The sequence below is a fragment of the Colossoma macropomum genome, unplaced genomic scaffold (genome assembly GCF_904425465.1).
Source record: "Colossoma macropomum unplaced genomic scaffold, Colossoma_macropomum, whole genome shotgun sequence".
NCBI classification, from domain to species: Eukaryota; Metazoa; Chordata; class Actinopteri; order Characiformes; family Serrasalmidae; genus Colossoma; species Colossoma macropomum.
The window spans coordinates 20,077,361-20,097,509 of NW_023494796.1; the positions used below are offsets into that span (position 1 = coordinate 20,077,361).

At 36.5% G+C, this 20,149-nt stretch overlaps 2 protein-coding genes across 2 annotated transcripts; both read left to right on the forward strand.

Annotated features, from left to right (window-relative positions):
• The first annotated feature begins 8,201 nt into the window (after positions 1-8,201).
• On the forward strand, positions 8,202-13,373 carry scpp7 (secretory calcium-binding phosphoprotein 7). The gene is made up of 9 exons (XM_036583478.1): positions 8,202-8,313; positions 8,442-8,511; positions 8,752-8,802; positions 9,737-9,793; positions 9,944-9,976; positions 10,070-10,138; positions 10,957-11,052; positions 11,910-11,962; positions 13,167-13,373. The coding sequence occupies exons 2-8, from the start codon at positions 8,458-8,460 to the stop codon at positions 11,955-11,957; spliced, it is 408 nt and encodes a 135-aa protein (XP_036439371.1). The 5' UTR covers positions 8,202-8,313; positions 8,442-8,457; the 3' UTR covers positions 11,958-11,962; positions 13,167-13,373.
• A 1,396-nt stretch (positions 13,374-14,769) lies between these two features.
• scpp5 (secretory calcium-binding phosphoprotein 5) lies at positions 14,770-19,272 on the forward strand. The gene is made up of 12 exons (XM_036583530.1): positions 14,770-14,822; positions 14,933-15,029; positions 15,819-15,878; positions 16,153-16,185; positions 16,284-16,334; positions 16,849-16,917; positions 17,748-17,774; positions 17,979-18,017; positions 18,108-18,158; positions 18,302-18,361; positions 18,798-18,824; positions 18,962-19,272. The coding sequence occupies exons 2-11, from the start codon at positions 14,976-14,978 to the stop codon at positions 18,813-18,815; spliced, it is 462 nt and encodes a 153-aa protein (XP_036439423.1). The 5' UTR covers positions 14,770-14,822; positions 14,933-14,975; the 3' UTR covers positions 18,816-18,824; positions 18,962-19,272.
• The last annotated feature ends 877 nt before the right edge of the window (positions 19,273-20,149 follow it).

The window sequence follows — 20,149 nt, forward strand, 5'->3', positions numbered from 1 at the left end:
AGGTCTACATGCGGTACTGCTTTGCAAGACGTAGTTTTAGTGTGTATGGCAGCAGCAGGGTGTGGGTATGTAATTTAGAGATTTCGAGACTGCTCTGGGTGGGACAGACACTCTTGAGTAATCTTTAGTGGCTAAATCCACCCCTCCCAAGGCTGAGATGTAGTCTGAGCTGTGTAATATTCCTATTGGGTGAGAGCTGCAGGCTAGTGAGCCCGACTTCACATAAAAAGCCAAACCAAGCCCAGAAACGTATATAAAAGCCGCAGCTGTGGAACAAGTTGTACACATGCAGCAATGCTAAAATGCTAAAACCAGTACTTGGATTCTCACAGGAAACAATAAAAGAGACCCCCTAGAGTGAATCTGTGAAGGGTCCCAAAGTAGTGAAATGTCTGAAATATACTAAAAGACAAAGCTACATCTAAACTGAGTTCAGAGAAATGTGCTGGAGTACTCAGGTTACTTTTTTGTGTTAACTTAAACTTGTAAAGAAGACTTCAACCCTCCCAAAAGAAGTTAATAAAAAAACTTGGGATGAGGGGCTGGGTGCTTTAGAACTGTACATATGAAATAAACTTTATTTTAAACGCTAAAATATATTAAACATTGAATATTTTCTATAACCCCGGCCAAAAACATGCAGTCAGGCCAAATGGACATGCTAAAATTGCCCCTAGGTGTGAGTGAGTGTGTGAATGTGTATGTCTGTCTGTCTGCCCTGTGATGGACTGGCGACCTGTCCAGGGTGTATCCTGCCTTCCGCCCAATGACAGCTGGGATAGGCTCCAGCACCCCACCGCGACCCAGAAGGACGAGTGATTTAGATGTTGTATGTATGTATGTATGTATGTATTTTCTATAACTAACAGAGAAACACATGCAATGCAGGTTTGAACACCCCAACATTAAGCCAGACTATTTCTTAACTGTTAACCTTGTTCAAGCTTGACTACCTCGCTACATACAGTCAGGTCAGTTCGACAGTAATACAGTTTTATATATATATATATATGTGTATATATATATATATATATATATATATATATATATATATATATATGTATATATATACCTACACTCTCTGCATTAAAAGCCAGGTTCGGTCAGGAGTCACAACCCAAATGTTAAGAAGAGCCATTTTGTCCTTTCAACAAAAAATCAAACCACCTTGGCAGCCACAACATGTGTCTCGGTGTGCGCTGATGTCCTAGTATAGGCTAAAAAATATAAACGAAAATGCAGACTTACTTCGCTCTGCTTTAAGCTTTAGCTATAGCCGCTTTCCTCCCATCTCCGGCAGAAAACATTTCTTCAGAAGTAGATCAGTTTCTTGTAAAATGTCTTTCAACGTTCAACTGTTCTCCGAGGCTGAAGTCGCTTCTCATTCTCCAGCTTCTTGTTCGAATTTTTGAATGTAAATGCGGCACCATTTAAGGTGGAACGGGACAATTCGAAAGAGAAGCGACTTAATCTTCGCAACTTTTTAGTGTTTGACAGTCTCTCGTTGCAGATTTAACTTGCCAGGAATTAACTGCGCTGCTTATAAATGCGAATAACGCATCGTTGCTATGTGACCTGCAGCCAGTTTTCAGTCGTTGCGAAACAGGGCTTTCGCGCTATGATACACATGTCCGGTTTCGAAGATATTTTACTGACATCACTAAAGAAAACGGGTAGGACAGCTGTAACGTGCTGCGTGGTCATCCATTACCACTGGATCTTATTTCACTGTAACAGCATTTTATCACAGATGAGTGGCAGCAGCGTCTCACATGCTCCAAACAAGAGCGGTGAATGAGAACCTTCTAGTTCACTTGCCACATCACGTCCATTTGATTTATTAATAAAAGATATTGGAAGTAAATTCATTATGGATCATTACAAATACTCTGCTTTAAAAGTACCAAGTCCTCACACAGTAGGAAAATAGAAATCTTGTATAAAAAAAAAAGATGCATCAATAATCGTTTTATAATCGCATCACAGCCATCTGAATCGTAATCGAATCGTGAGGTGCCTAGAGATTCCCACCCCTAATATATATATATATATATATATATATATATATATATATATATATATATATATATATATATATTATATGAACAGTTAACATGATTTAAGTGTAGAATTTCAGCTTTAATTTATCCCACCAATTGTCTTGCTATCGTTATTTACCTTATGTTCCTCGAATACAGTGCTGGTTGTATGCTAACATTAGCTACAGAGCTTTATCCTACTAGCTAGCTAGCCACTATGTTGCTAAGCTACTATTTTGTCACTTTGATGATAATTTTCCACATTTGTCAGTAACATGTTTTTATTACATATATGCTATTTAAACAGGCTCAAAATTCCTAAATATCCTAGAATTTCAATCAATGACAATAATAAAACTAAAAGTTTAATGTGCATCATGATTTGCTAGCTGAGTGGCTTTCTAGCTAGTTTTGACACAGTTCACTGAAGCATATATTGGTGTAATGTTATGTAGCTAGGATCTCTGTACAGTCACTGTATAGGAAAAAATCTGATCACTCAAATGACACTCTGTAATCCACACTCTGGTTATCAGTTACTTTTCAAATAAGCAATCTTTTACTTTCAGTGTTAATTTCTTGGGAAGGTGGGACAAATACAGTAGAAGTTTATGAACCACTCCTTGTGTGTAATGTGCCGACATACAGATATGCAACTGACAAGGTTGCGTGTGTGTCAGCTAGTTTTGCTAATGTCAGAGACGGCCTTCACAGCATTTTCAGAGAAACTTTCATTTGTTTCTACTGCGAATTTGGAAAAGCATTTATAGACCACAGCTAACACTGAGACCCACCAAGTAATATCACAATATGTTGATGTTGCTACATCTGCAACATTCACGGCGTTGCAAAGCAATTTCTTATGCAAGGTTTTATTTATCTGATTTATGCTAACAATGTGGCAATGTTAGCTAAAAGCGTTACTGTTCTCAGGTTTTGTTCTAGCATGGGATTTTTCATCATGACTGTTTCCTCAGGCTCAAACGTCCATAGCTTATCTAATCTGATCTGTTCATAGTTCATCTGCTGGGGACAGTTTTGGTGGTCTACTAGGTCTTGTATGGTTATTAAGTGTCTCATTTCCTCTATATTTTTAAATAACTTTTTGATTCCTGTTTTGGAAACATCTACAACCCCATTTCCAAAGAAGTTAGGACGCTGTGCAAAATGTGAATAAAAACAAATCTGCAAATCATTTAAACCCTATACTTAATTGAAAATAGTACAAAGACAACATATTAAATGTTGAAACTGAGAAATTTTATTGTTTTTTTTTTTTATTTGAATTTAATGCCAACAAAATGTTCCAAGAAAGTTAGGAAGGGGCAACAAAATGCTGGCAAAATTGTGTAATGTTAAAAAAAACACCTGGTGGTTGATTGACAACAGGTCAGTAACATGATTGGGTATAAAAAGCATCTCAGAGAGTCTGAGACTTTCAGAAGTAAAGATGTGGAGGGGTTCACCACTCACTCACCACCACACACTGCATGATCAAATAGTGTAACAATTCAAGAATAACGTTTCTCAACATAAAATAGCAAAGAACTTTTACTTTTCATAAAGTACTGTACATTATGACATTAAGAGATTCAGAGAATCTGGAGAAATCTCTGTATGCAAGTGACAAGGCCAAAAACCAGTATTTCCTGGCCATGATTTTTGGGCCCTCAGGCAGCACTGCATTAAAAACAGATAGGATTCTGTAGTGGAAATCACAGCAGTGGCTCAGAAACACTTCTGAAAACCACTGTCTGTGAAAACAGTTCATCACTGTTCATCAGTTAAAACTGTAAAACACAAAGAAGAAACTGTACATAAACAGGATCCATGAGTGCTGCCACCTTCTCTGGGCCCGAGCACATTTAAGGTGTGTCCTCCAGGGCTAAAGACCACTCAGTTTGTTATCAGTGCACAGTTCAAAAGCCAGTATTCATGATGGTATAGGGGTGCATTAGTGCACATGGCATGGGTGACTGGCACATCTGTGAAGGCACCATTAATGCTGAATGATATTTACATGTTTTGGCAACATATGCTGCCATCCAGACGACGTCATTTTCAGGGAACGCCTTGCTTATTTCAGCAAGATGATGCCAAACCACATTCTGCATGTATTACAACAACATGGCTCCATATTGAAAGAGTCCGGGTGCAAAACTGACCTGTCCAGACCTGTCACCACTGAAGACATTTGGTGCATTATGACATGAAAAATACAACAAAGGAGACCCTGAACTGTTGACCGGCTGAAATCCTATATCAAACCAGAATGGGAAAACATTTCACTTTTTTGGAACGTGTTGTTGGCATCAAATTCAAAATGGGCATATATTTTTCGAAAAACAAAAAAATGTCTCAGTTTCAACGTTTGATATGTTGTCTTTGTAGTATTTTCCTTTAAAAATATGGTGTACATGATTTACATATCATTGCATTCTATTTTTATGTACATTCTGCACAGCGTCCCAACTATTTTTGGAATTGGGGCTGTATTTTTTCACTTATTTTCCTTTGACTTTCCCCTTCCTCATACAAGTCGATTGTCTTATATCTAATCTCCTCAGAAATATCTCCTGAAAAATGAATAACTTGAACTTATTAGCTGTTTTGACTAAAATTAAATAAATGAAATGTGGTTTCTTATTTTTGCACTGTAATGTACAGTAATGTAGGTTTAGGTTTAGTTGTTGGAAGGTGACGTTTAGGGAAAAGTAAAGTTCAATTTACTAGATATTCAGTTGAAGGGAAGCTAAAGTTAGTATCTCCAAGGCATGTACAGTGAGCTATCAGAATAAAGCGCTGTTTTTTAATATCTGATTTTTATAACATGTAAATAAAAACAAAACAGAAAATATGTGTCAACTAAACTGAGGAAACAGCTGAAATGAGGTAAAATACAGAAAGTAAGAAACAAAGAAAAACTTATTTTAACATATTTGTGAAACTAGCTGGTTGGATGTCCCCCAGGATAAGAGCACCTTCCAGAATCCTATGGTAGGGAGTTTTTCTGCCAATTCCTCATGAGTTACAGCCTGCATGTGTGGTCTTGATTGTATACAGTGCTGCATGCATTTATAGAGTTGACAGAGTTTTTCTGAAAACTTGTTTAAGCCAAGTCTTCCTCCAGCTCAGACTTAATTACCACGATATATGGAACCCTCCAGCGATTGTCCTTCTTATCATATCGTAGCTTTAGGTGACGTTTCTCTCAGAAGTGTTGACAAAAATGTCACAGGCAAAAAAATTCTTAAATCTTTTCAGCAAAACTCATTAAATGTTTTTGACTTGTAAGAGGAAGGTATGTGGCAGGTATAATTAACCTTGACGGATACTGATACTCCCAGATATGGATACGCACTCACAGAGGTTGCTGGGTTTAACAGAAACTCTTTCACCCCATGTTCTCGGTTAGCTTTCCTTTGCAATGCCAGTATTATATCCTGCAACACTGATGATAGTGCTGTAATCCAGACAGCCAGAGCCGAGCCAAGACCAAGACCGGAACACATCCGAGTCAAGATCAAGACTTTTAGTAGTTGGGTCTGAGTCAGGACAGAGACCAGAATAAGATGGTTTTTTTTTGTTTTTTAAAAAAAAATTAAATAAATATATATATATTTTTGTTAATTGCTATTTTTTATGATGATTTATGCTTTACATATACTAATACATAATATTACATTTTATATTTTGTCAAATATAACATTCATAAAATATTATTAATTAATATCATATTATAGTCTTAGTCAAAGTTTGCATTGTAACTAAACGAAGTGATGAGGTTCTCCTTAGCTCCTTTCTCCTCAAATATTTATTTATAATCATCATCTAAAGTCAAATGAACATAAACTACATCCATTTTTATTATTAAATGAAAACATTGTAATATTAGTATTCTGTGAATATGGCTGTTGTAGAAAGACATTAGTGACATGGACACATAAAATTATGAAAATAGCTGAAAATACAGCAGAAAATAGCCAAAGATTCATTAAAATTAAAAAGATGTTCTATCAATAAATATGTAAACAAAGTAATGAGCCGTGAATTTCAGCTCTCAGTAACATTATTATTATTCTAATGCTGGTGATATTTTTTTTCAGACAAGCAGTTCCACCTTAAATGGTTTCCTGAACGCCTCAGTGGCCTGAGGCACCTGAATTTCAAACATTTACAGAGTGTTGTTAAAAGAAGAGATAATGAAACACAGTGGTAAACATGACCCTGTCCCAACTTTTTTGGATCGTGTTGCTGACATCAAATTCAAAATGGGCAAATATTTTTCAAAAAACAATAAAATATCTCAGTTTCAACATTTGATATGTTGTCTTTGAAGTACTTTCCCTCAAGAATATGGTTTATATGATTTCCATATCATTGCATCCTATTTTTATTTACATTCTGCACAGCGTCCCAACTTTTTTGGAAATGGTATTGTACAATTCCCCTTACCTACATCATTAGAAACTTTAAACTGAAAAATATTACTCTCGAGACTAGTGTGGCACCACTATAGGACAGGAGTAGGCGTGCTTACAACAAATGAAGCAATGGTTGCATTTTTGATTTTGGTCAGATTGCCCCTGTAACAGAGTTATGTGTTATGAAGTTAACTAGCTATCCGGCTATTTTTTTCCATATGAAAAGTTTCTCTCTCAGTCAGTCTGCAGGGCGAATGGGTCATCTCGGGATGTTGCCTCAGCTGGGCATCTGCATTCCTAGAGCAGGTGCTAAGACAGCCCCTCAACCCAGGACTCCCCACTATCCCCTTAGCTGCTGAAACGCTACTCTTTCCTAGTGTTCCAGCCATGCTAACCAATGGACTGATGCCTGCAATTATACCTAACATACAATTGCCTAATATAGCAGTGTTTAATGCTGGCCAGTCAACAGAAGAAACCATGCCCACATTTGGATATTTGCCTACTCGTCCTGAGACTTCTGTATAAACCGCTACCCGACTTGGTTCTGTTGACTTTAAGCAGGTCTTTCCTACAAATCCAACTATCAGCCGGAAATTCCACCAGAACCTACAACTAGCAAATTTAATGCTTACTCATGAGAGGGCCTACTAACTTCTAGATGTTCTACCACAATGCTAATAAACATAGTATTACGAGAATGGTGTTGATGTGCCTGTATGTCACTTTGTAGATTCATTTAAAATGCATGAGTGTGCAGTATGGCCGGTTTGCCCTCAGCTGTTGTATCAGTTACCTCAGCTTTTACTGAGGATAAAGGTATTTTGAGTCATTCTAATCTTCTGTTTTGGGCTATTATCTCCTTCCCCACATTTACCTCCATTTCCTGTCTTTGTCTATAAACTATGCCTGTATTTTCTAGCTTTTGCAGAGATCAACAAGCCAAACTAAACATAATTATAGTCAGCGCTCTTCGTGGCAGGAAGGAACACCCACAAGCCTCTGTGGCTGCATCATTTGGAATCATAATTATCATACAGATTCCTTAGCATGAGAAATCATATGCTTTCTATGGACCAGTTCCAGTTGTAAACCAACTTGTTGTGGATTTAAATCCATTTTCAACCTCGAAATAAAAAGCCATGCAAGTGACTTCATTTTTAAGTTATGGATATTATATGAAAGTCGCTAACAACATTGCAAACTGTTGTCCTCCTTTGATTCCAAAGTTTCAATCTCTTCTCCTCTTCTAAAAAGCAAGAATGAGGTGGAATTGTCATCTTTAAAGAGATCATTTTCAGTCTTTTTCTCTCTCAGTGGGTGTGCATGAGTGTACGTGTTAGAATTGTTCCACAAAACCTGCCATCTTTTCTCCAAAACACCCTTAATTGTCTAAATTGCCACCAACTTCAGTCTCCATAACTGAGGTGCTAGCACTGCAAGAAACCACTGTGGCTTCTGCCTCTAGAAACATTTCCTCTGGTTCAAATGCAGACTTTTGAGTCTGTGCACCAGGCATGTGTGGTCACGTCTGGTCGAGAGCCATTATGAACCCAGCAACCTTTTCTTTAGATTTATTACTCTGATCATATTTAATTGATTTACGTATCAGCAGACATTTCTTTACATAATGTGTCAAACAGGCTGTAATTATATTCCCTGCCAGATTGGTCTTTAAAGATCATGCAAACATATGCAACAGCAGCCAAAGAATGTTTTTTTTTTAGCTTTCTAAAAAGAAACTTGGGCCCCCACCAAATCCTGTCAGACCATGGCAGTCCCTTGTGTTTCAAGGCAATATAAAGCGCATGGTCTTCCATAGTCAGAGCACTACTTCAGCAACACCTCAGGTAGGATATCAGCTTTTAGCTTAAAATAACTGCATTATCTTGTATTATTAGCTGAATACTTTAGTAATGGAATAATTTTTATACTGTTACATTATGGTGAGCAATGTCGCTTCCTTTCCTTTATGCAGACACTTAAGATTCAACATGAAATCCCTCATTTTTTTGGCATGCATCGTTGGAGTGGCCCTCTGCGCTCCGGTAAGTGACTTTAAGTGATCATTTCTGTCCTGGAAAAAAAACCCCAGCTTTTCTGGTGCTGGTTTAGATGCTCGCCCTGTAAACCATCATGCAAAACACAACATTTGCTGGTTTTGCTGCTGTTTTTTCTCACAGGGGTATAATTTTACGATGATCAGCTAGCATAAAACCAGTTAATTTGGCTCACAGTTGTTGAACTAAATGGCTATATCTGACTATATGACTTCATTTCTCTCACAGCAAGCTCTGTACTACGAGTTAGAGTACAAGCCTGTCCACGTGGTTCCACAGGTCAGTACCCGAGTATTTTTCCCCCCGCATTAATGCTAGCTTTAAAGTTAGCATGATTTCTTTAGCTTTCTGGAAACAAGTTCAAGTTTAACTGGTACTCAAGTTATCATTAGCAATTGATAGCCAGATAAACTAGTAAAAGCTCATTAGCTATATGCAAACAAGTTCTTGTTACCTGAGGAACTTAGTTCCATAAAGCTAATGGAATCATGCTAGTTTTGCTAATAGTGAATGAAAGCTAGCATGATTTCATTAGCTTTATGGAAACAAGATCATGTTAACTGGTACTCAGTTACCTTTCACTGATTATTAGCAACTGATACCCATAGTGTGTACGTTTCTCTGTTAGCAACCTTAGCAACTTCTTTGGCTAAAGCATTTTTGAACAGTTATATGACTTATTATTTAGTAACTGTTAAAATTAATCTATAACTTTAGAGTTCTTACACAGGGTTTTCCTTTCAAATCAGTATTAACTTCACCTATAATTAGGGAAAACTTGTAAAAGCTCATTAGCTATATGGAACCAAGTTCTTGTTACCTGATACACAAGTAACTTTCAGTGATCATTAGCAGTGTTAGCATTTTTGCTAAAATAGTCCTTTAAACAGCTTTATAACCTATTATTCAGTATTGTAAACTATTTAGTAATGTCAGTGTGCTTACACAAGTTTTTCCCTTCAAATCAATAATACTTGATAATAATAAATGAAAAGCTAGTAAAGGTTCATTAGCTACAGTCTTTTATTGTTCAAACAGTACTGTAAAATATTTAGTGAAAAGTAGTATGAAACAGTAATGAAGTAGTATGACCATTTTCTGTACAGTTTATATGAACAGTCTAACTGTCCAGTGTTGCACTGTAAAACAACACCATATCAAGCTAAATGTACTGTAAAAGCATCTTTAAAAAGCTTCAAATCTTGCATTTAAGGGTGCTGCTGCCCCGGCTGCCCCTGTCGCTGCTGCTGCTCCTGCTGAGCTGGAGATAGTAAGTAGACCTATTGCACGTTGCAGCCTTCATAATGCCAGCCATCTAATTTAATTGCAGCTTCAAGAGCTCTAAAGGCTGTTGTTAGAGTGCAGCGTATTCCTGTAGGTATTGATTATGTAAGCCGCAGATATGATTTCTGTTTTACAGCTTCTGGCAGCTCAGAATCGTGCTGGAGCTCCTGTGAGTTTTTTCACTGACAACTTATAGTATGTGCCTTGAGTTTGACAGTTTGACAGAAAAGAATGAGTTCTCACCCTGTGTATGTGTGTCCAGGCCCTCCCTGCTCGTGGCTTCATCAAACACGAGATTCCCCAGCCTGCAGGCCGAGAGAGCGTTGAAGTTGTGAGTGTGCAAACTTTTGACAAATACAGTGGGGTCCACAAGTCTTTTATTTAGTATTCCTTTCTAATTTAATACAACCTTTTTTCGTTATGAATTCCACTATCAGCATTACAATTCTTTAATAACAGCGTGCACGTGAGCTGGCACCAGCTGGATCAAATCCACCTGAGAGTCGTCTGAACATGAGTTTTATTAAGACTAAATAAAGAACATTATCTTTTTGTTCAAAGGCCACAAATGTTACACATTTGTTTAAATGAGAACAGTGGCCAAGACATGCTGCTGATGCTACAGTCATATGCAATATATATATATATAATATATATATATATATATATATATAACATAAGCGCCATATATATATATATTATATTTTGTCATATTTAAGTTGGGTCCTGGTAAAGGATGTGTCAACTTATTTTCCATTAAAAAAATAAAAAATCAACTAAACGTCATTTGACCAGGTTCCAATAACTGTCCTTATTGTATACTCTACATATAGTGTATGGTGCTACTTTGCTTTAATTTTTCAAATTGTTGTATGAATATAATAAAGCACTTGAGCTCATGTGTTTTGCTAATAACATCATGGCAGTGATTTGGTTTCAGGCACAAGCAGAAGGTGTGAAAACACTCCCTCTTGTGCTCTGTTGCTGAAGTATATTACTAAAGTATGTTATTGCAATATATTTGAATTATACTTTGGATATACTGACTACAGATAAAAATATATTCCATTTTCTTAGGGACTGTTTGGACTCACTTGCATAATGCACTTATCCACCTGTATTCAGACATTTTCTTCTGTTGTTTTTTAGCTCTACCCATTCGGCTTTGCCCCGGCTGCCCCAGCCGTTCCTGTTGCTCCAGCTGTTCCTGTAGCACCAGCTGTTCCTGTAGCTCCTGTTGTCCGGGTATACATCTTCAGAATACAGTTACTTTTTATATTTTTAGGAGAATACTTTTAGAATACTTACCCACTAAATAAAAAACAACATTTAAAAGAAACACCATCAATGCATGTTCAGCTATTAACTATGGCATGAGGCAAACATGTTTATTAGACAAACTCTAAGGAGGACCTTAGTTAACAGCTTCTTTACAAACACAGAAGTCCCTGCTAAAGCCTGAGTAGACTGATGAATTAATGTGATCAGTTATTATTCTCTGTATTATTGAGCTCTGCTAAAGCCTGAGTAGACTGATAAATCACTGTGATGATCAGTTATTAATCTCAGTGTTACTGAGCTCTGCTAAAGCCTGAGTAGACTGATAAATCACTGTGATGAGCCAGTTATTAATTTCAGTGTTACTAAGCTCTGCTAAAGCCTGAGTAGACTGATAAATCACTGTGATGAACATGAAAGTTTAGCATCGGTGTTATACTGGACTACTGCTCTGGGGATTGCGGGAGCAGCAGTGGACTAAAGCAGGCGATGAGAGAGAAAAGAACAAGTTATGATTTTTTTTTAAGTAATAAGGATTTTTTATGGAACGTATTAACAGAATTATACCATGAAGAAAACTGCCAACCAATAACAACGAGGAACAGTATGAAATGAGTTTTAAAAAGGTTTTTCCCTTCTGCCTTACCAAGATGTATTGAAAGTGTTTTCTAAATGTATCCTGAATGTGTTACTTTTTACGTATTGTCATGGGATACATTACTAAATACAAAGTATTCAGTATTTAGCCACCACTACTTTTTTCAAAGTATTTTTCCCAGCCCTGATTATACATGGTGATTTAATGTTTGTATGTGTTGTTTCAGGCTTCTCCTCCCAGGAGCGATGATGATGATGATGACCACGATGACTAAAACAGGTGAATCACCTCAACCACTATGACCGTAAACTTCACTTATCTAACCAATATTTAATGAAGCCATAGCAAAAGTAGGCGTAGTAGTGCATTATGATTACTTACGTAATTACAAGAACATTTTGGACAGATCCTTATTATCTAGCACTTCATTCCACATTGTCTGAAATTTAATACATTCTGACAGAAACGTAGTTGCTACTATATATAGACCACTGCAGACCAAATAAACAAAATGGGAATACATGTCAAACTGACTCTGAATATACATTTCAATTGGTTTTTTGATAGAAAAAAACATATAGGTAATTGTTATACATCGATATACATGTGCATGTATATTTGGTCAGTTCTGATTACAGACTCTTATCAGATAATGTAATGTCAGGTAATATTAAATGTATCTAGCATTTAATATGTTAGACAAATGAAATATTTTCTGATAAATACTGTACTACAAATACAGATGTATGCAAAAGTTTGGGCACACATGGGGGAAAAACATAAAACCGTGGCCTGTGCAAAAGTTATGGCACATTGTATATCTTATGTTTCCCAGTATGTTCAACTACGTAGAAAGTGTGCACTAAAAATTGCAGAAAGTTGTTTATGAACTGTTTATAAAGCACTTTATACATCTATAGCATTTATTAAATCATATGCACATTTGGTATTTTCAGTTATAGACTTTTTTTTAATAGTGCATTCAATGTTATCGGACATTTATGTATTCTAACAGAAATAAATAGCAGACAACATTGTATTTAAGTGTGTTCTGTAAAGGATTAACTTTAAAGTAAAGGGTTAACCATGTACATTGACCAGAAGTATCCATACTGTATGGAGGTCTTTTACTAAAAAAAAGCATAAAGGTAGCTCTTATACAATTCATAAATCTATAACATTCATTAAATCACGTGCATTTGGTGATTTCAGTTACAGATTCTCATTTGGCAGTAGATTGTCTATTATATTATCTGACATTCAAAGTATTGTAACAGAAAATTTGTATTTTTTTACTATGTATACCAACATCCTGCATCTGTGATACTCTGGCTAAATGTTATATTCACACTAAAAGTCTATTTAAAATGCTAGAAATAAATGTATTTCTTAACAGCAACTGAGGTATCATAGTCTTTCTCCATGTTAATCCTGGTTTTAAATGTTTTTTACATTTTTATTTTCTTGTTTTCCTCATTTTCAGATGGACTGATGAGCTGGCTACTGGATTCATAACGTAAAAGACAAAAAAAAGCTGCTTATAGTGTTTTAGTGAATGGAGGCATTAAGGCGTACCCAGATTGGCGTATAGCCCTTTGGCTTGATGCATGAGAGCCATTTCAGGTTGTTGCAATGATGTGTTGTGCCGCATTATTGATGTGAGTTTAATTAAAAATAAGCTGTCAAATCAGTGAGTGGTGTATACTTTGGGCTTGGCATTGTGCTGTTGATTGCAGTGCGAAGATACATACAGACACAAAAATCAAGGGTCCTTTTCATTTGAAAAGATTTTTCTTTCAAGCCAAACTGAGTCATAATGCAAAAGCAGAAGCAGCTTTACACATATAGCAAGGAAACATTCCATTTGAATGGCAACAACAATATCCTCTGAGTACATATTAATATTAATAATAATAGTAATAACAATAAGAATAACAATAAACCCTGAAAAAGATAACCTTTTCTCATTACTTGGATTTATTTAGACATGTGTACATATTTAAGGGCTACACAAGGCCACTGCAAGTCAGAAGCCCCTGGTTGTCAGAGGCCGCTGGGCAGTGGCACCAGAGGCCTGGCCATCCATCCCTGTTTGTTTCCAAGCTTCATGCCATCTACTACACTGTAAAAATGTTTAGTCAGCCTAAAAAAAACTGTGTTAACAGTCTTTTGAACTACTTTTATTAAAGTCAAATTAATACTTTACTTGGAGCAAAGCAAAGTAAAAATGATACGGCAAACAAGCTTGTTTACAAGTAATTTACATACATCTGAAATCAACTTCCACCCTTTCACTTTTTACAGTCTACCTGACTGTCTATCAGGGATGCAACAATACTACATATATGTATTGCTGAGAATCTTATTGAATTGCAGCGTATCGAGTTGTATAGCAGTATATCCCATATCATATTGTCCTGAATTGTATCATATTTCTCAATTTTAGGCCTACTTACCTTCTTTACTGGTATACTTTACTGGTATACAGCATTCTATTATGACCAGCATGTTAGTTCGGGGCTAATATGTTAACTTGTGGATAAAGCATATGATCTGCATTATAACAGCTTTTGTTTTGGATATTGTACTTTTATATTGTTGAATACTCTGATAGACTAAAAACAACGTATTTTGCCTGTTTCAAAAAATGTTTGAAATGAAGACACCATTGCATCAAATCGAACAGAATTCTAACTTTTTTGAATTATTATACCTCTATCTATCTTTCTGTCTATCTATCTGTCTGTCTGTCTTCCTCTAATATAATCTCCCCATTTTGCTATAACTTACTATAATTTACTAATTTTAAAAGAAATACAAGTCAAGCTGTAGAGATGTTGCAGAATGTGGTCTGAATGTGCTCTCGACATTGACAGGATACAGCCATGTCTGCAGTTCCCTGCTGTATTATCATCATAATCATAACTGCCCTGATATTACACACACTGTGTCTGGCTACAGGTCATTTGCTAAATTACCATGCTCACCTGTGCGTGAGGTCATCACCATGTCTGAACGTAGGAGGGCATTGGCTAACAGCTCAGGCCGAGACAGAATAAAAACGCGGCCACTCTCACTGCCTTTCACCCACCGCCGCTCATCCACCCAGCAACGGCCTTCGCCTCCAGCTGAATCTAAGGTGAGCAACACAGTGAAGACTGTCGACAACTTCTGCATTAACTTCTGCAATAACACATGCATGATAAGATGTATCTTGACTGGTTGACTGAGTCCCATTCATTTTTGCAGGATCAGTTCTCTTCTCTGCAGTTGGCAGTTGACTTCTACAACCATGTTGGGCTCCATTCTCTGCCTTTCTTTCGTCACAGTGGTGTCCGCCGCACCGGTACATAAATCCATCTACTTCAAGCTTTTAGATAGTTAAGCCATTTGTGTAAAAATGCTTTTGTGACTATTGATAGCTTTAACCATTTAACATGGAGGCCAAAAAGCTTCTATTTCTGCTTTTTAAGCTATTCATATCCTTTAGTAATGTGATTTCTCAGTGCTGTTGTCGCATTTATTTAGTTTTAGATATAGAAAGTTCATAGAGTTCTATTTAGAAACTGCATAGGAATACTGCAGGAGCACACAGAAAGCTCTGATTCCATTTTATTCTTTCAAATTCTTGAATGTATAACTGGTGGGATGTCAAATAAGACAGAGTTTAATTCCTAAAATTCAAGTCTTATTATTCAGGTGTTAAGTTTAAGGTTAATCTAGTAACTAGGAAAACTAATATGTAAGGCATAGCTGTGCAAACCTTCCGTCTTGGGGGCCAAAGTGCAATGCTTTTGGTTACTAGAAGCCCAAAAAAGGCAAAACAGTATACCAGTAAAGAAGGTAAGTAGGCCTAAAATTGAAAAAATTGCGACATTTTACAAATGTATTTTCTAACATTACCTCAGATTTTGTTACTAAATTACTTAAGACACAAGTTAAAAGGAAAAACCAGAATTTATATAGTGTACAAATATGGAGTGGGGTTAAAGTAACCTTTTAACAGGCCAAAGGAAACTGGCCATACTTTGGTGTAAGGCATGTAGTTATGAGAGTAAGGAGTGGAAGTCTATGGAAGGAATGAAAGTTATAGTTTAAGTGGTTGCTTTTTTTGACATAAATAATGTATTTGCAGATGTCACCATTCTTCAACTATTTGCCACATTATGGAAAGCCAGCAGGCCCCTCCGCACAGGTAAAACATACATACTGCAGTCCAAACAGTAGAGTGCATTCAGAAAATAAGTAGTCTTTAGACATGTATACTGCTTTTATAGTTGTTACCACAACATTTCTTTTATATCAACATTTTTAGTTTTAGTTTAGGTAAGTCAAACCATTCCTTTAGTTCTTTTGGGTGTGAAAAATATGTAAAAATATGTGGAAAAAATGTGTATCTGTACAAAACTGTTCAGTTTGATTCGAAAGCCACTAATGACTTCTTCCCTCCTGTGCCACCAAACTTTCAGCCTGCTTACAACGCACCCATCAGTATGGAGATTGTACGTCCTATTTTTTATCATTAACCATTGTGTCAATCACATTTTGTTTTCTCCCTTGAGACTCATTTTCCTGTATGATTTTCTGTATGCATTTTCAGGTGTTTCCTCCACAGTTCCCACACACCGCAGGGGGTGCTGGAGCTGGAGCAGTGAGTTTGCTGTCTATATGTTGCATTTACATTTATGCATTTGACAGATGCTCTTATCTAGAGTCACATTACAGATGAATCTAGTGTTAGGAGTCTAGCCCAAGGACTCTTATGGGTATAGTGTGGTGTACTAGCCCAGGCAGGGAATTGAACTCTAGTCTGCCACCTTGAGGGCACCAGTGAGAGCAAGTCTCTTTTTAGCACCATTCCTTTGTTTTTTCAAACACTATTTGAAAGTGGTAGCTGCTCTTTACATTTAATGATAAAACAGATCAATGGAGTTTGTCCAAAAATGAAAATCCTATTATTCTTACTAATATACATTATAGTTAAGAACATGTTCTTTCTTATATTAACATGTCAACATTTCTGTAGTATAAAATTTTGTTTTAACAGTGACAAAATTATAAAAAAAAAACCTTCATTTTACCTCACCTTACTTGGTTTCATCTATCATTGAGTTCATGTAAATGGACCATCAGTGATTGACTGGTTATTTTTTTCCCATTTGTAGTCTTTCCCATCCCAGGGCTATATCAAATACTCTCTCCCCAAGGCTCCAGGTGCACAGAGCGTGGAAGTTGTAAGTAAAAACATATATCCACGTTCTCTGTATGGCCTGCTATGGTGACAGTGCTAAGAATGAATGTAGTTATTTGAGGTTAGAACTATTTTAGATTTTAAACTCAACTATGTATATTTTTGCTGTACTGGAAAAAGCCACTTACGGGCCCATATCCTACATTGTTGAACTTTTTTTTTTTGGGGTCTGCTTATGACATTAAGTTTGGATTTTATTTAACAAAAACAGCCATAGCTTATTTTTACATGACCTCTCTTTATCTCTTAGAATTAATCAGGCTGTTTTCATTACTGTATCTTTAAGACTGATATATGTACATGAGCTCTGTTCTGATTGCCTATCAAAAAGCAGTCAGGGCTGAGGCACCTCTGAGTGAATGTGTGGAGCTAAATAGCTGTAGGGTGAATATGCAGATATATGTAAATGTCCTGGCTTCTGTGACATCACAAAAACAGCTAATTCAAATTGTTTCCATATATCTACCATATGGACTGAGGTCATGAACGGTACATTTTGAAACCTTTTGGAGGACGATTCAGATTTCCATGATATGAACCCTTTAATGGCTAGCGGCTAGGTAACATAGCAGAAGGAACTCCCATGGATGTTATTACTGCTTTGAACGTCACTGCTGTTTTACTGCACCATAAGTCAGCAGTGACAGAGGATATTTTAATTGTATACCATGAATTACAGCCAGAGAAACTTCAATATGTCTCAGGCTAGTGTCTTATTATAGTTAATTAGAGGGATGAGAGCTTGTCACGACTTTCTAAAACTGGCATACAGTAAATGCCTCTCTAACTGTTTATTTTCTTTATTTTTTCAAGTACTACCCCTATGACTTCACACAACAGGTAACACTTTTCTCTACTTTTATGGTTTGTTAGTTGGCTTTATTTGACCCAGCTAGTCAGACACACACACACACACACACACACACACACACACATACATATATATATATATATATATATATATATATATATATATATATATACACACACATATAGAGCAAAGTTCTGCAAGAATAACTTCACTGCGTGATTTTCTGTTTCCAGGGGATGGGAAACATTCCCGTGCTGCCTCCACTCCCCGGTGTAAGTCACTTGATCTTATCTTGCCTTTGACTGGTTTTAAGCCTTTAATCTGGCTGTTGAATTTCTGACATTTCGAAATTCACTCCACAGCTCGTCACCTTCGACAACCCACAGCAGACTGGCCAGCAGCAGCCCCCTAGAGTGAGAACACCATATTTAAATATTAAGAGAAGATTATATGTTTTGCAACATAAGAAATGGATTCAGTAGATGTCTCTCTCACTTTCTCTCTCTCTCTCTCTCTCTCTCTCTCTCTCTCTCGTTCACAAATTCCTCCATGCTAGGCTGCTCCACAGCCCAGTGAGGCCGATGTTCTGAACGACCAGCCAGCTCAGACAGGCCAGGTATGTATATGTGTCTCTGAAAGAAGTGGGCTGCTATTTTGATTGGACATAGAAATCATATTTCGTAAGTTTTTTTTTTTTATATTATACAAAGGTTTTGATATTTTGGCTACAAATTTCTTTGTATTTTGATTCGTAAGACTAGGTTATGTACTTTGGAGATTGCAGATTGATCATTAGGAATGTTCATATCATTTTGTTTTACAATCAAATGCAAAACAGCTTAATAAAATGTATTATAAAATGTTATTGTCAATAACCACAAGTCTCCACTTTTGGAGGGAGAATTGTTTTATTAATTAACAAACTTTTTGCTGGTCCACATACTTGTTTATACCTGATAACTACTTTGACACAAGTTGGGCCCTTTTATAATGTATTTTGAAATGCATGTCATCCAAATACAGCATCTATAACTCTTCTTCTCTCCACTCAGACCCCCACCCACCCATAAAGACTGAAGGTGAGCTTCTGTTTTCTGAGGAGCACTGTCCGTATTGGTGAATGGTTGGGTTGCAAAGAGTAAATATGAAGCTCCAATATTTCACAAAACCTAACAATAACTAATAATAAATGTTTGTTTTGTTTTTTTTTGGGCAGAAATGTTCCTCTCTTCACCCTGAAGGTCCCAAAGTCCCTGATGTCAAGTTCCTCTCACACAACCAGTACATGGAGCTGTTTTCCTTAATAACTAATGACAGTTAGACTTAGTGAGCTGCCTTGAATGAAGGAGGCTGTTCAAATAATATTAGTTCTGTAGAGCAGCCTGTGTTTGTAAGGGCCTGAATGGAACTCAAATTGGCCACACTCTCATATTCTGCTCAAAGAGAGGCATATGTAAAGTGAATTAAGCGTCCGTTATTGTTGAATATGAATACTGAATATGAATGGCATTGCTCGACAGAAGTTCTATGTGAATAATGTTTGACTAAAATAAATTTTACTAGATGCTTACTTTGTTGGTTTTGTCTGTCACTTATAATTACCGCAGCGTGCAATGAAACGGTTTCAGTGGAAGATTTTATTGTTGAGATTACAGCTGTTAGACCACAGCAGTACATTTCTGGCAAATAGATGGGTTTGGATCAAAGCAAAGCTGAGCAGCTACTGATTATGGAAAAGAAAGTATCTAATTGCAGTTTCTTACATCACTTACTATCTTATATGAGTCTACAGTACTTTACAAAAGTCATCTATTTAATTTCCAGTCAAATTGGCCATGGGAGAGGTTTAATTTCATTTTTCATCATGAGAAAAAAAAAAAAGATTATTTTTGTAAGACGTACTTTTTATATCTGCAGGGCTATTTTTACACAGAAGGATATTCACAATCCACATAATCCCAACCCAACCTGGTCTCTTACTTCTTGCAAGGTTCTTAGGAATCCTATTTTCTCTCTGTTTTTTAAGAATTTTTGGAACTCTTACGGATTATTGTGGGTTCTCGGATTATTATAATCTAATCTTCTCAGAATTATCTCCTGAAAAATGAGTAATTTGTACTCAGTGGCCTGGCATTAAAATAAATGAAGGGTGGTCTCTCACTTTTGTTCAGTACTGTAACATAATAGTCAAGAAGCAGTGAGTATTTGCACACTAAGCTACAAAACAACCTAAATATCACTGCTGTCAGAGCAAAACGTTGTATCTCCATTTTTGGTGATTTTGAGTTTTTGTCATAATCTGAAAGTACCCATTGGCCTTTACATTGTGTGTAAATTTCATGATGAACGGACCAACAGAAATGGCCCAAATTGACTTGGAAAAAAGTCTGGTTCCATTATCTAA

Excerpts from the sequence above, each read along its gene's own strand:
- scpp7 (XM_036583478.1), top strand. The coding sequence starts at position 8,458 with ATGAAATCCCTCATTTTTTTGGCATGCATCGTTGGAGTGGCCCTCTGC. Across the intron at positions 8,803-9,736 it reads CTGTCCACGTGGTTCCACAG|GGTGCTGCTGCCCCGGCTGC; the intron begins GTCAGTACCCGA and ends CTTGCATTTAAG. Across the intron at positions 11,053-11,909 it reads CTGTAGCTCCTGTTGTCCGG|GCTTCTCCTCCCAGGAGCGA; the intron begins GTATACATCTTC and ends GTGTTGTTTCAG.
- scpp5 (XM_036583530.1), top strand. The coding sequence starts at position 14,976 with ATGTTGGGCTCCATTCTCTGCCTTTCTTTCGTCACAGTGGTGTCCGCC. Across the intron at positions 15,030-15,818 it reads CAGTGGTGTCCGCCGCACCG|ATGTCACCATTCTTCAACTA; the intron begins GTACATAAATCC and ends ATGTATTTGCAG. Across the intron at positions 17,775-17,978 it reads CCTATGACTTCACACAACAG|GGGATGGGAAACATTCCCGT; the intron begins GTAACACTTTTC and ends TTCTGTTTCCAG.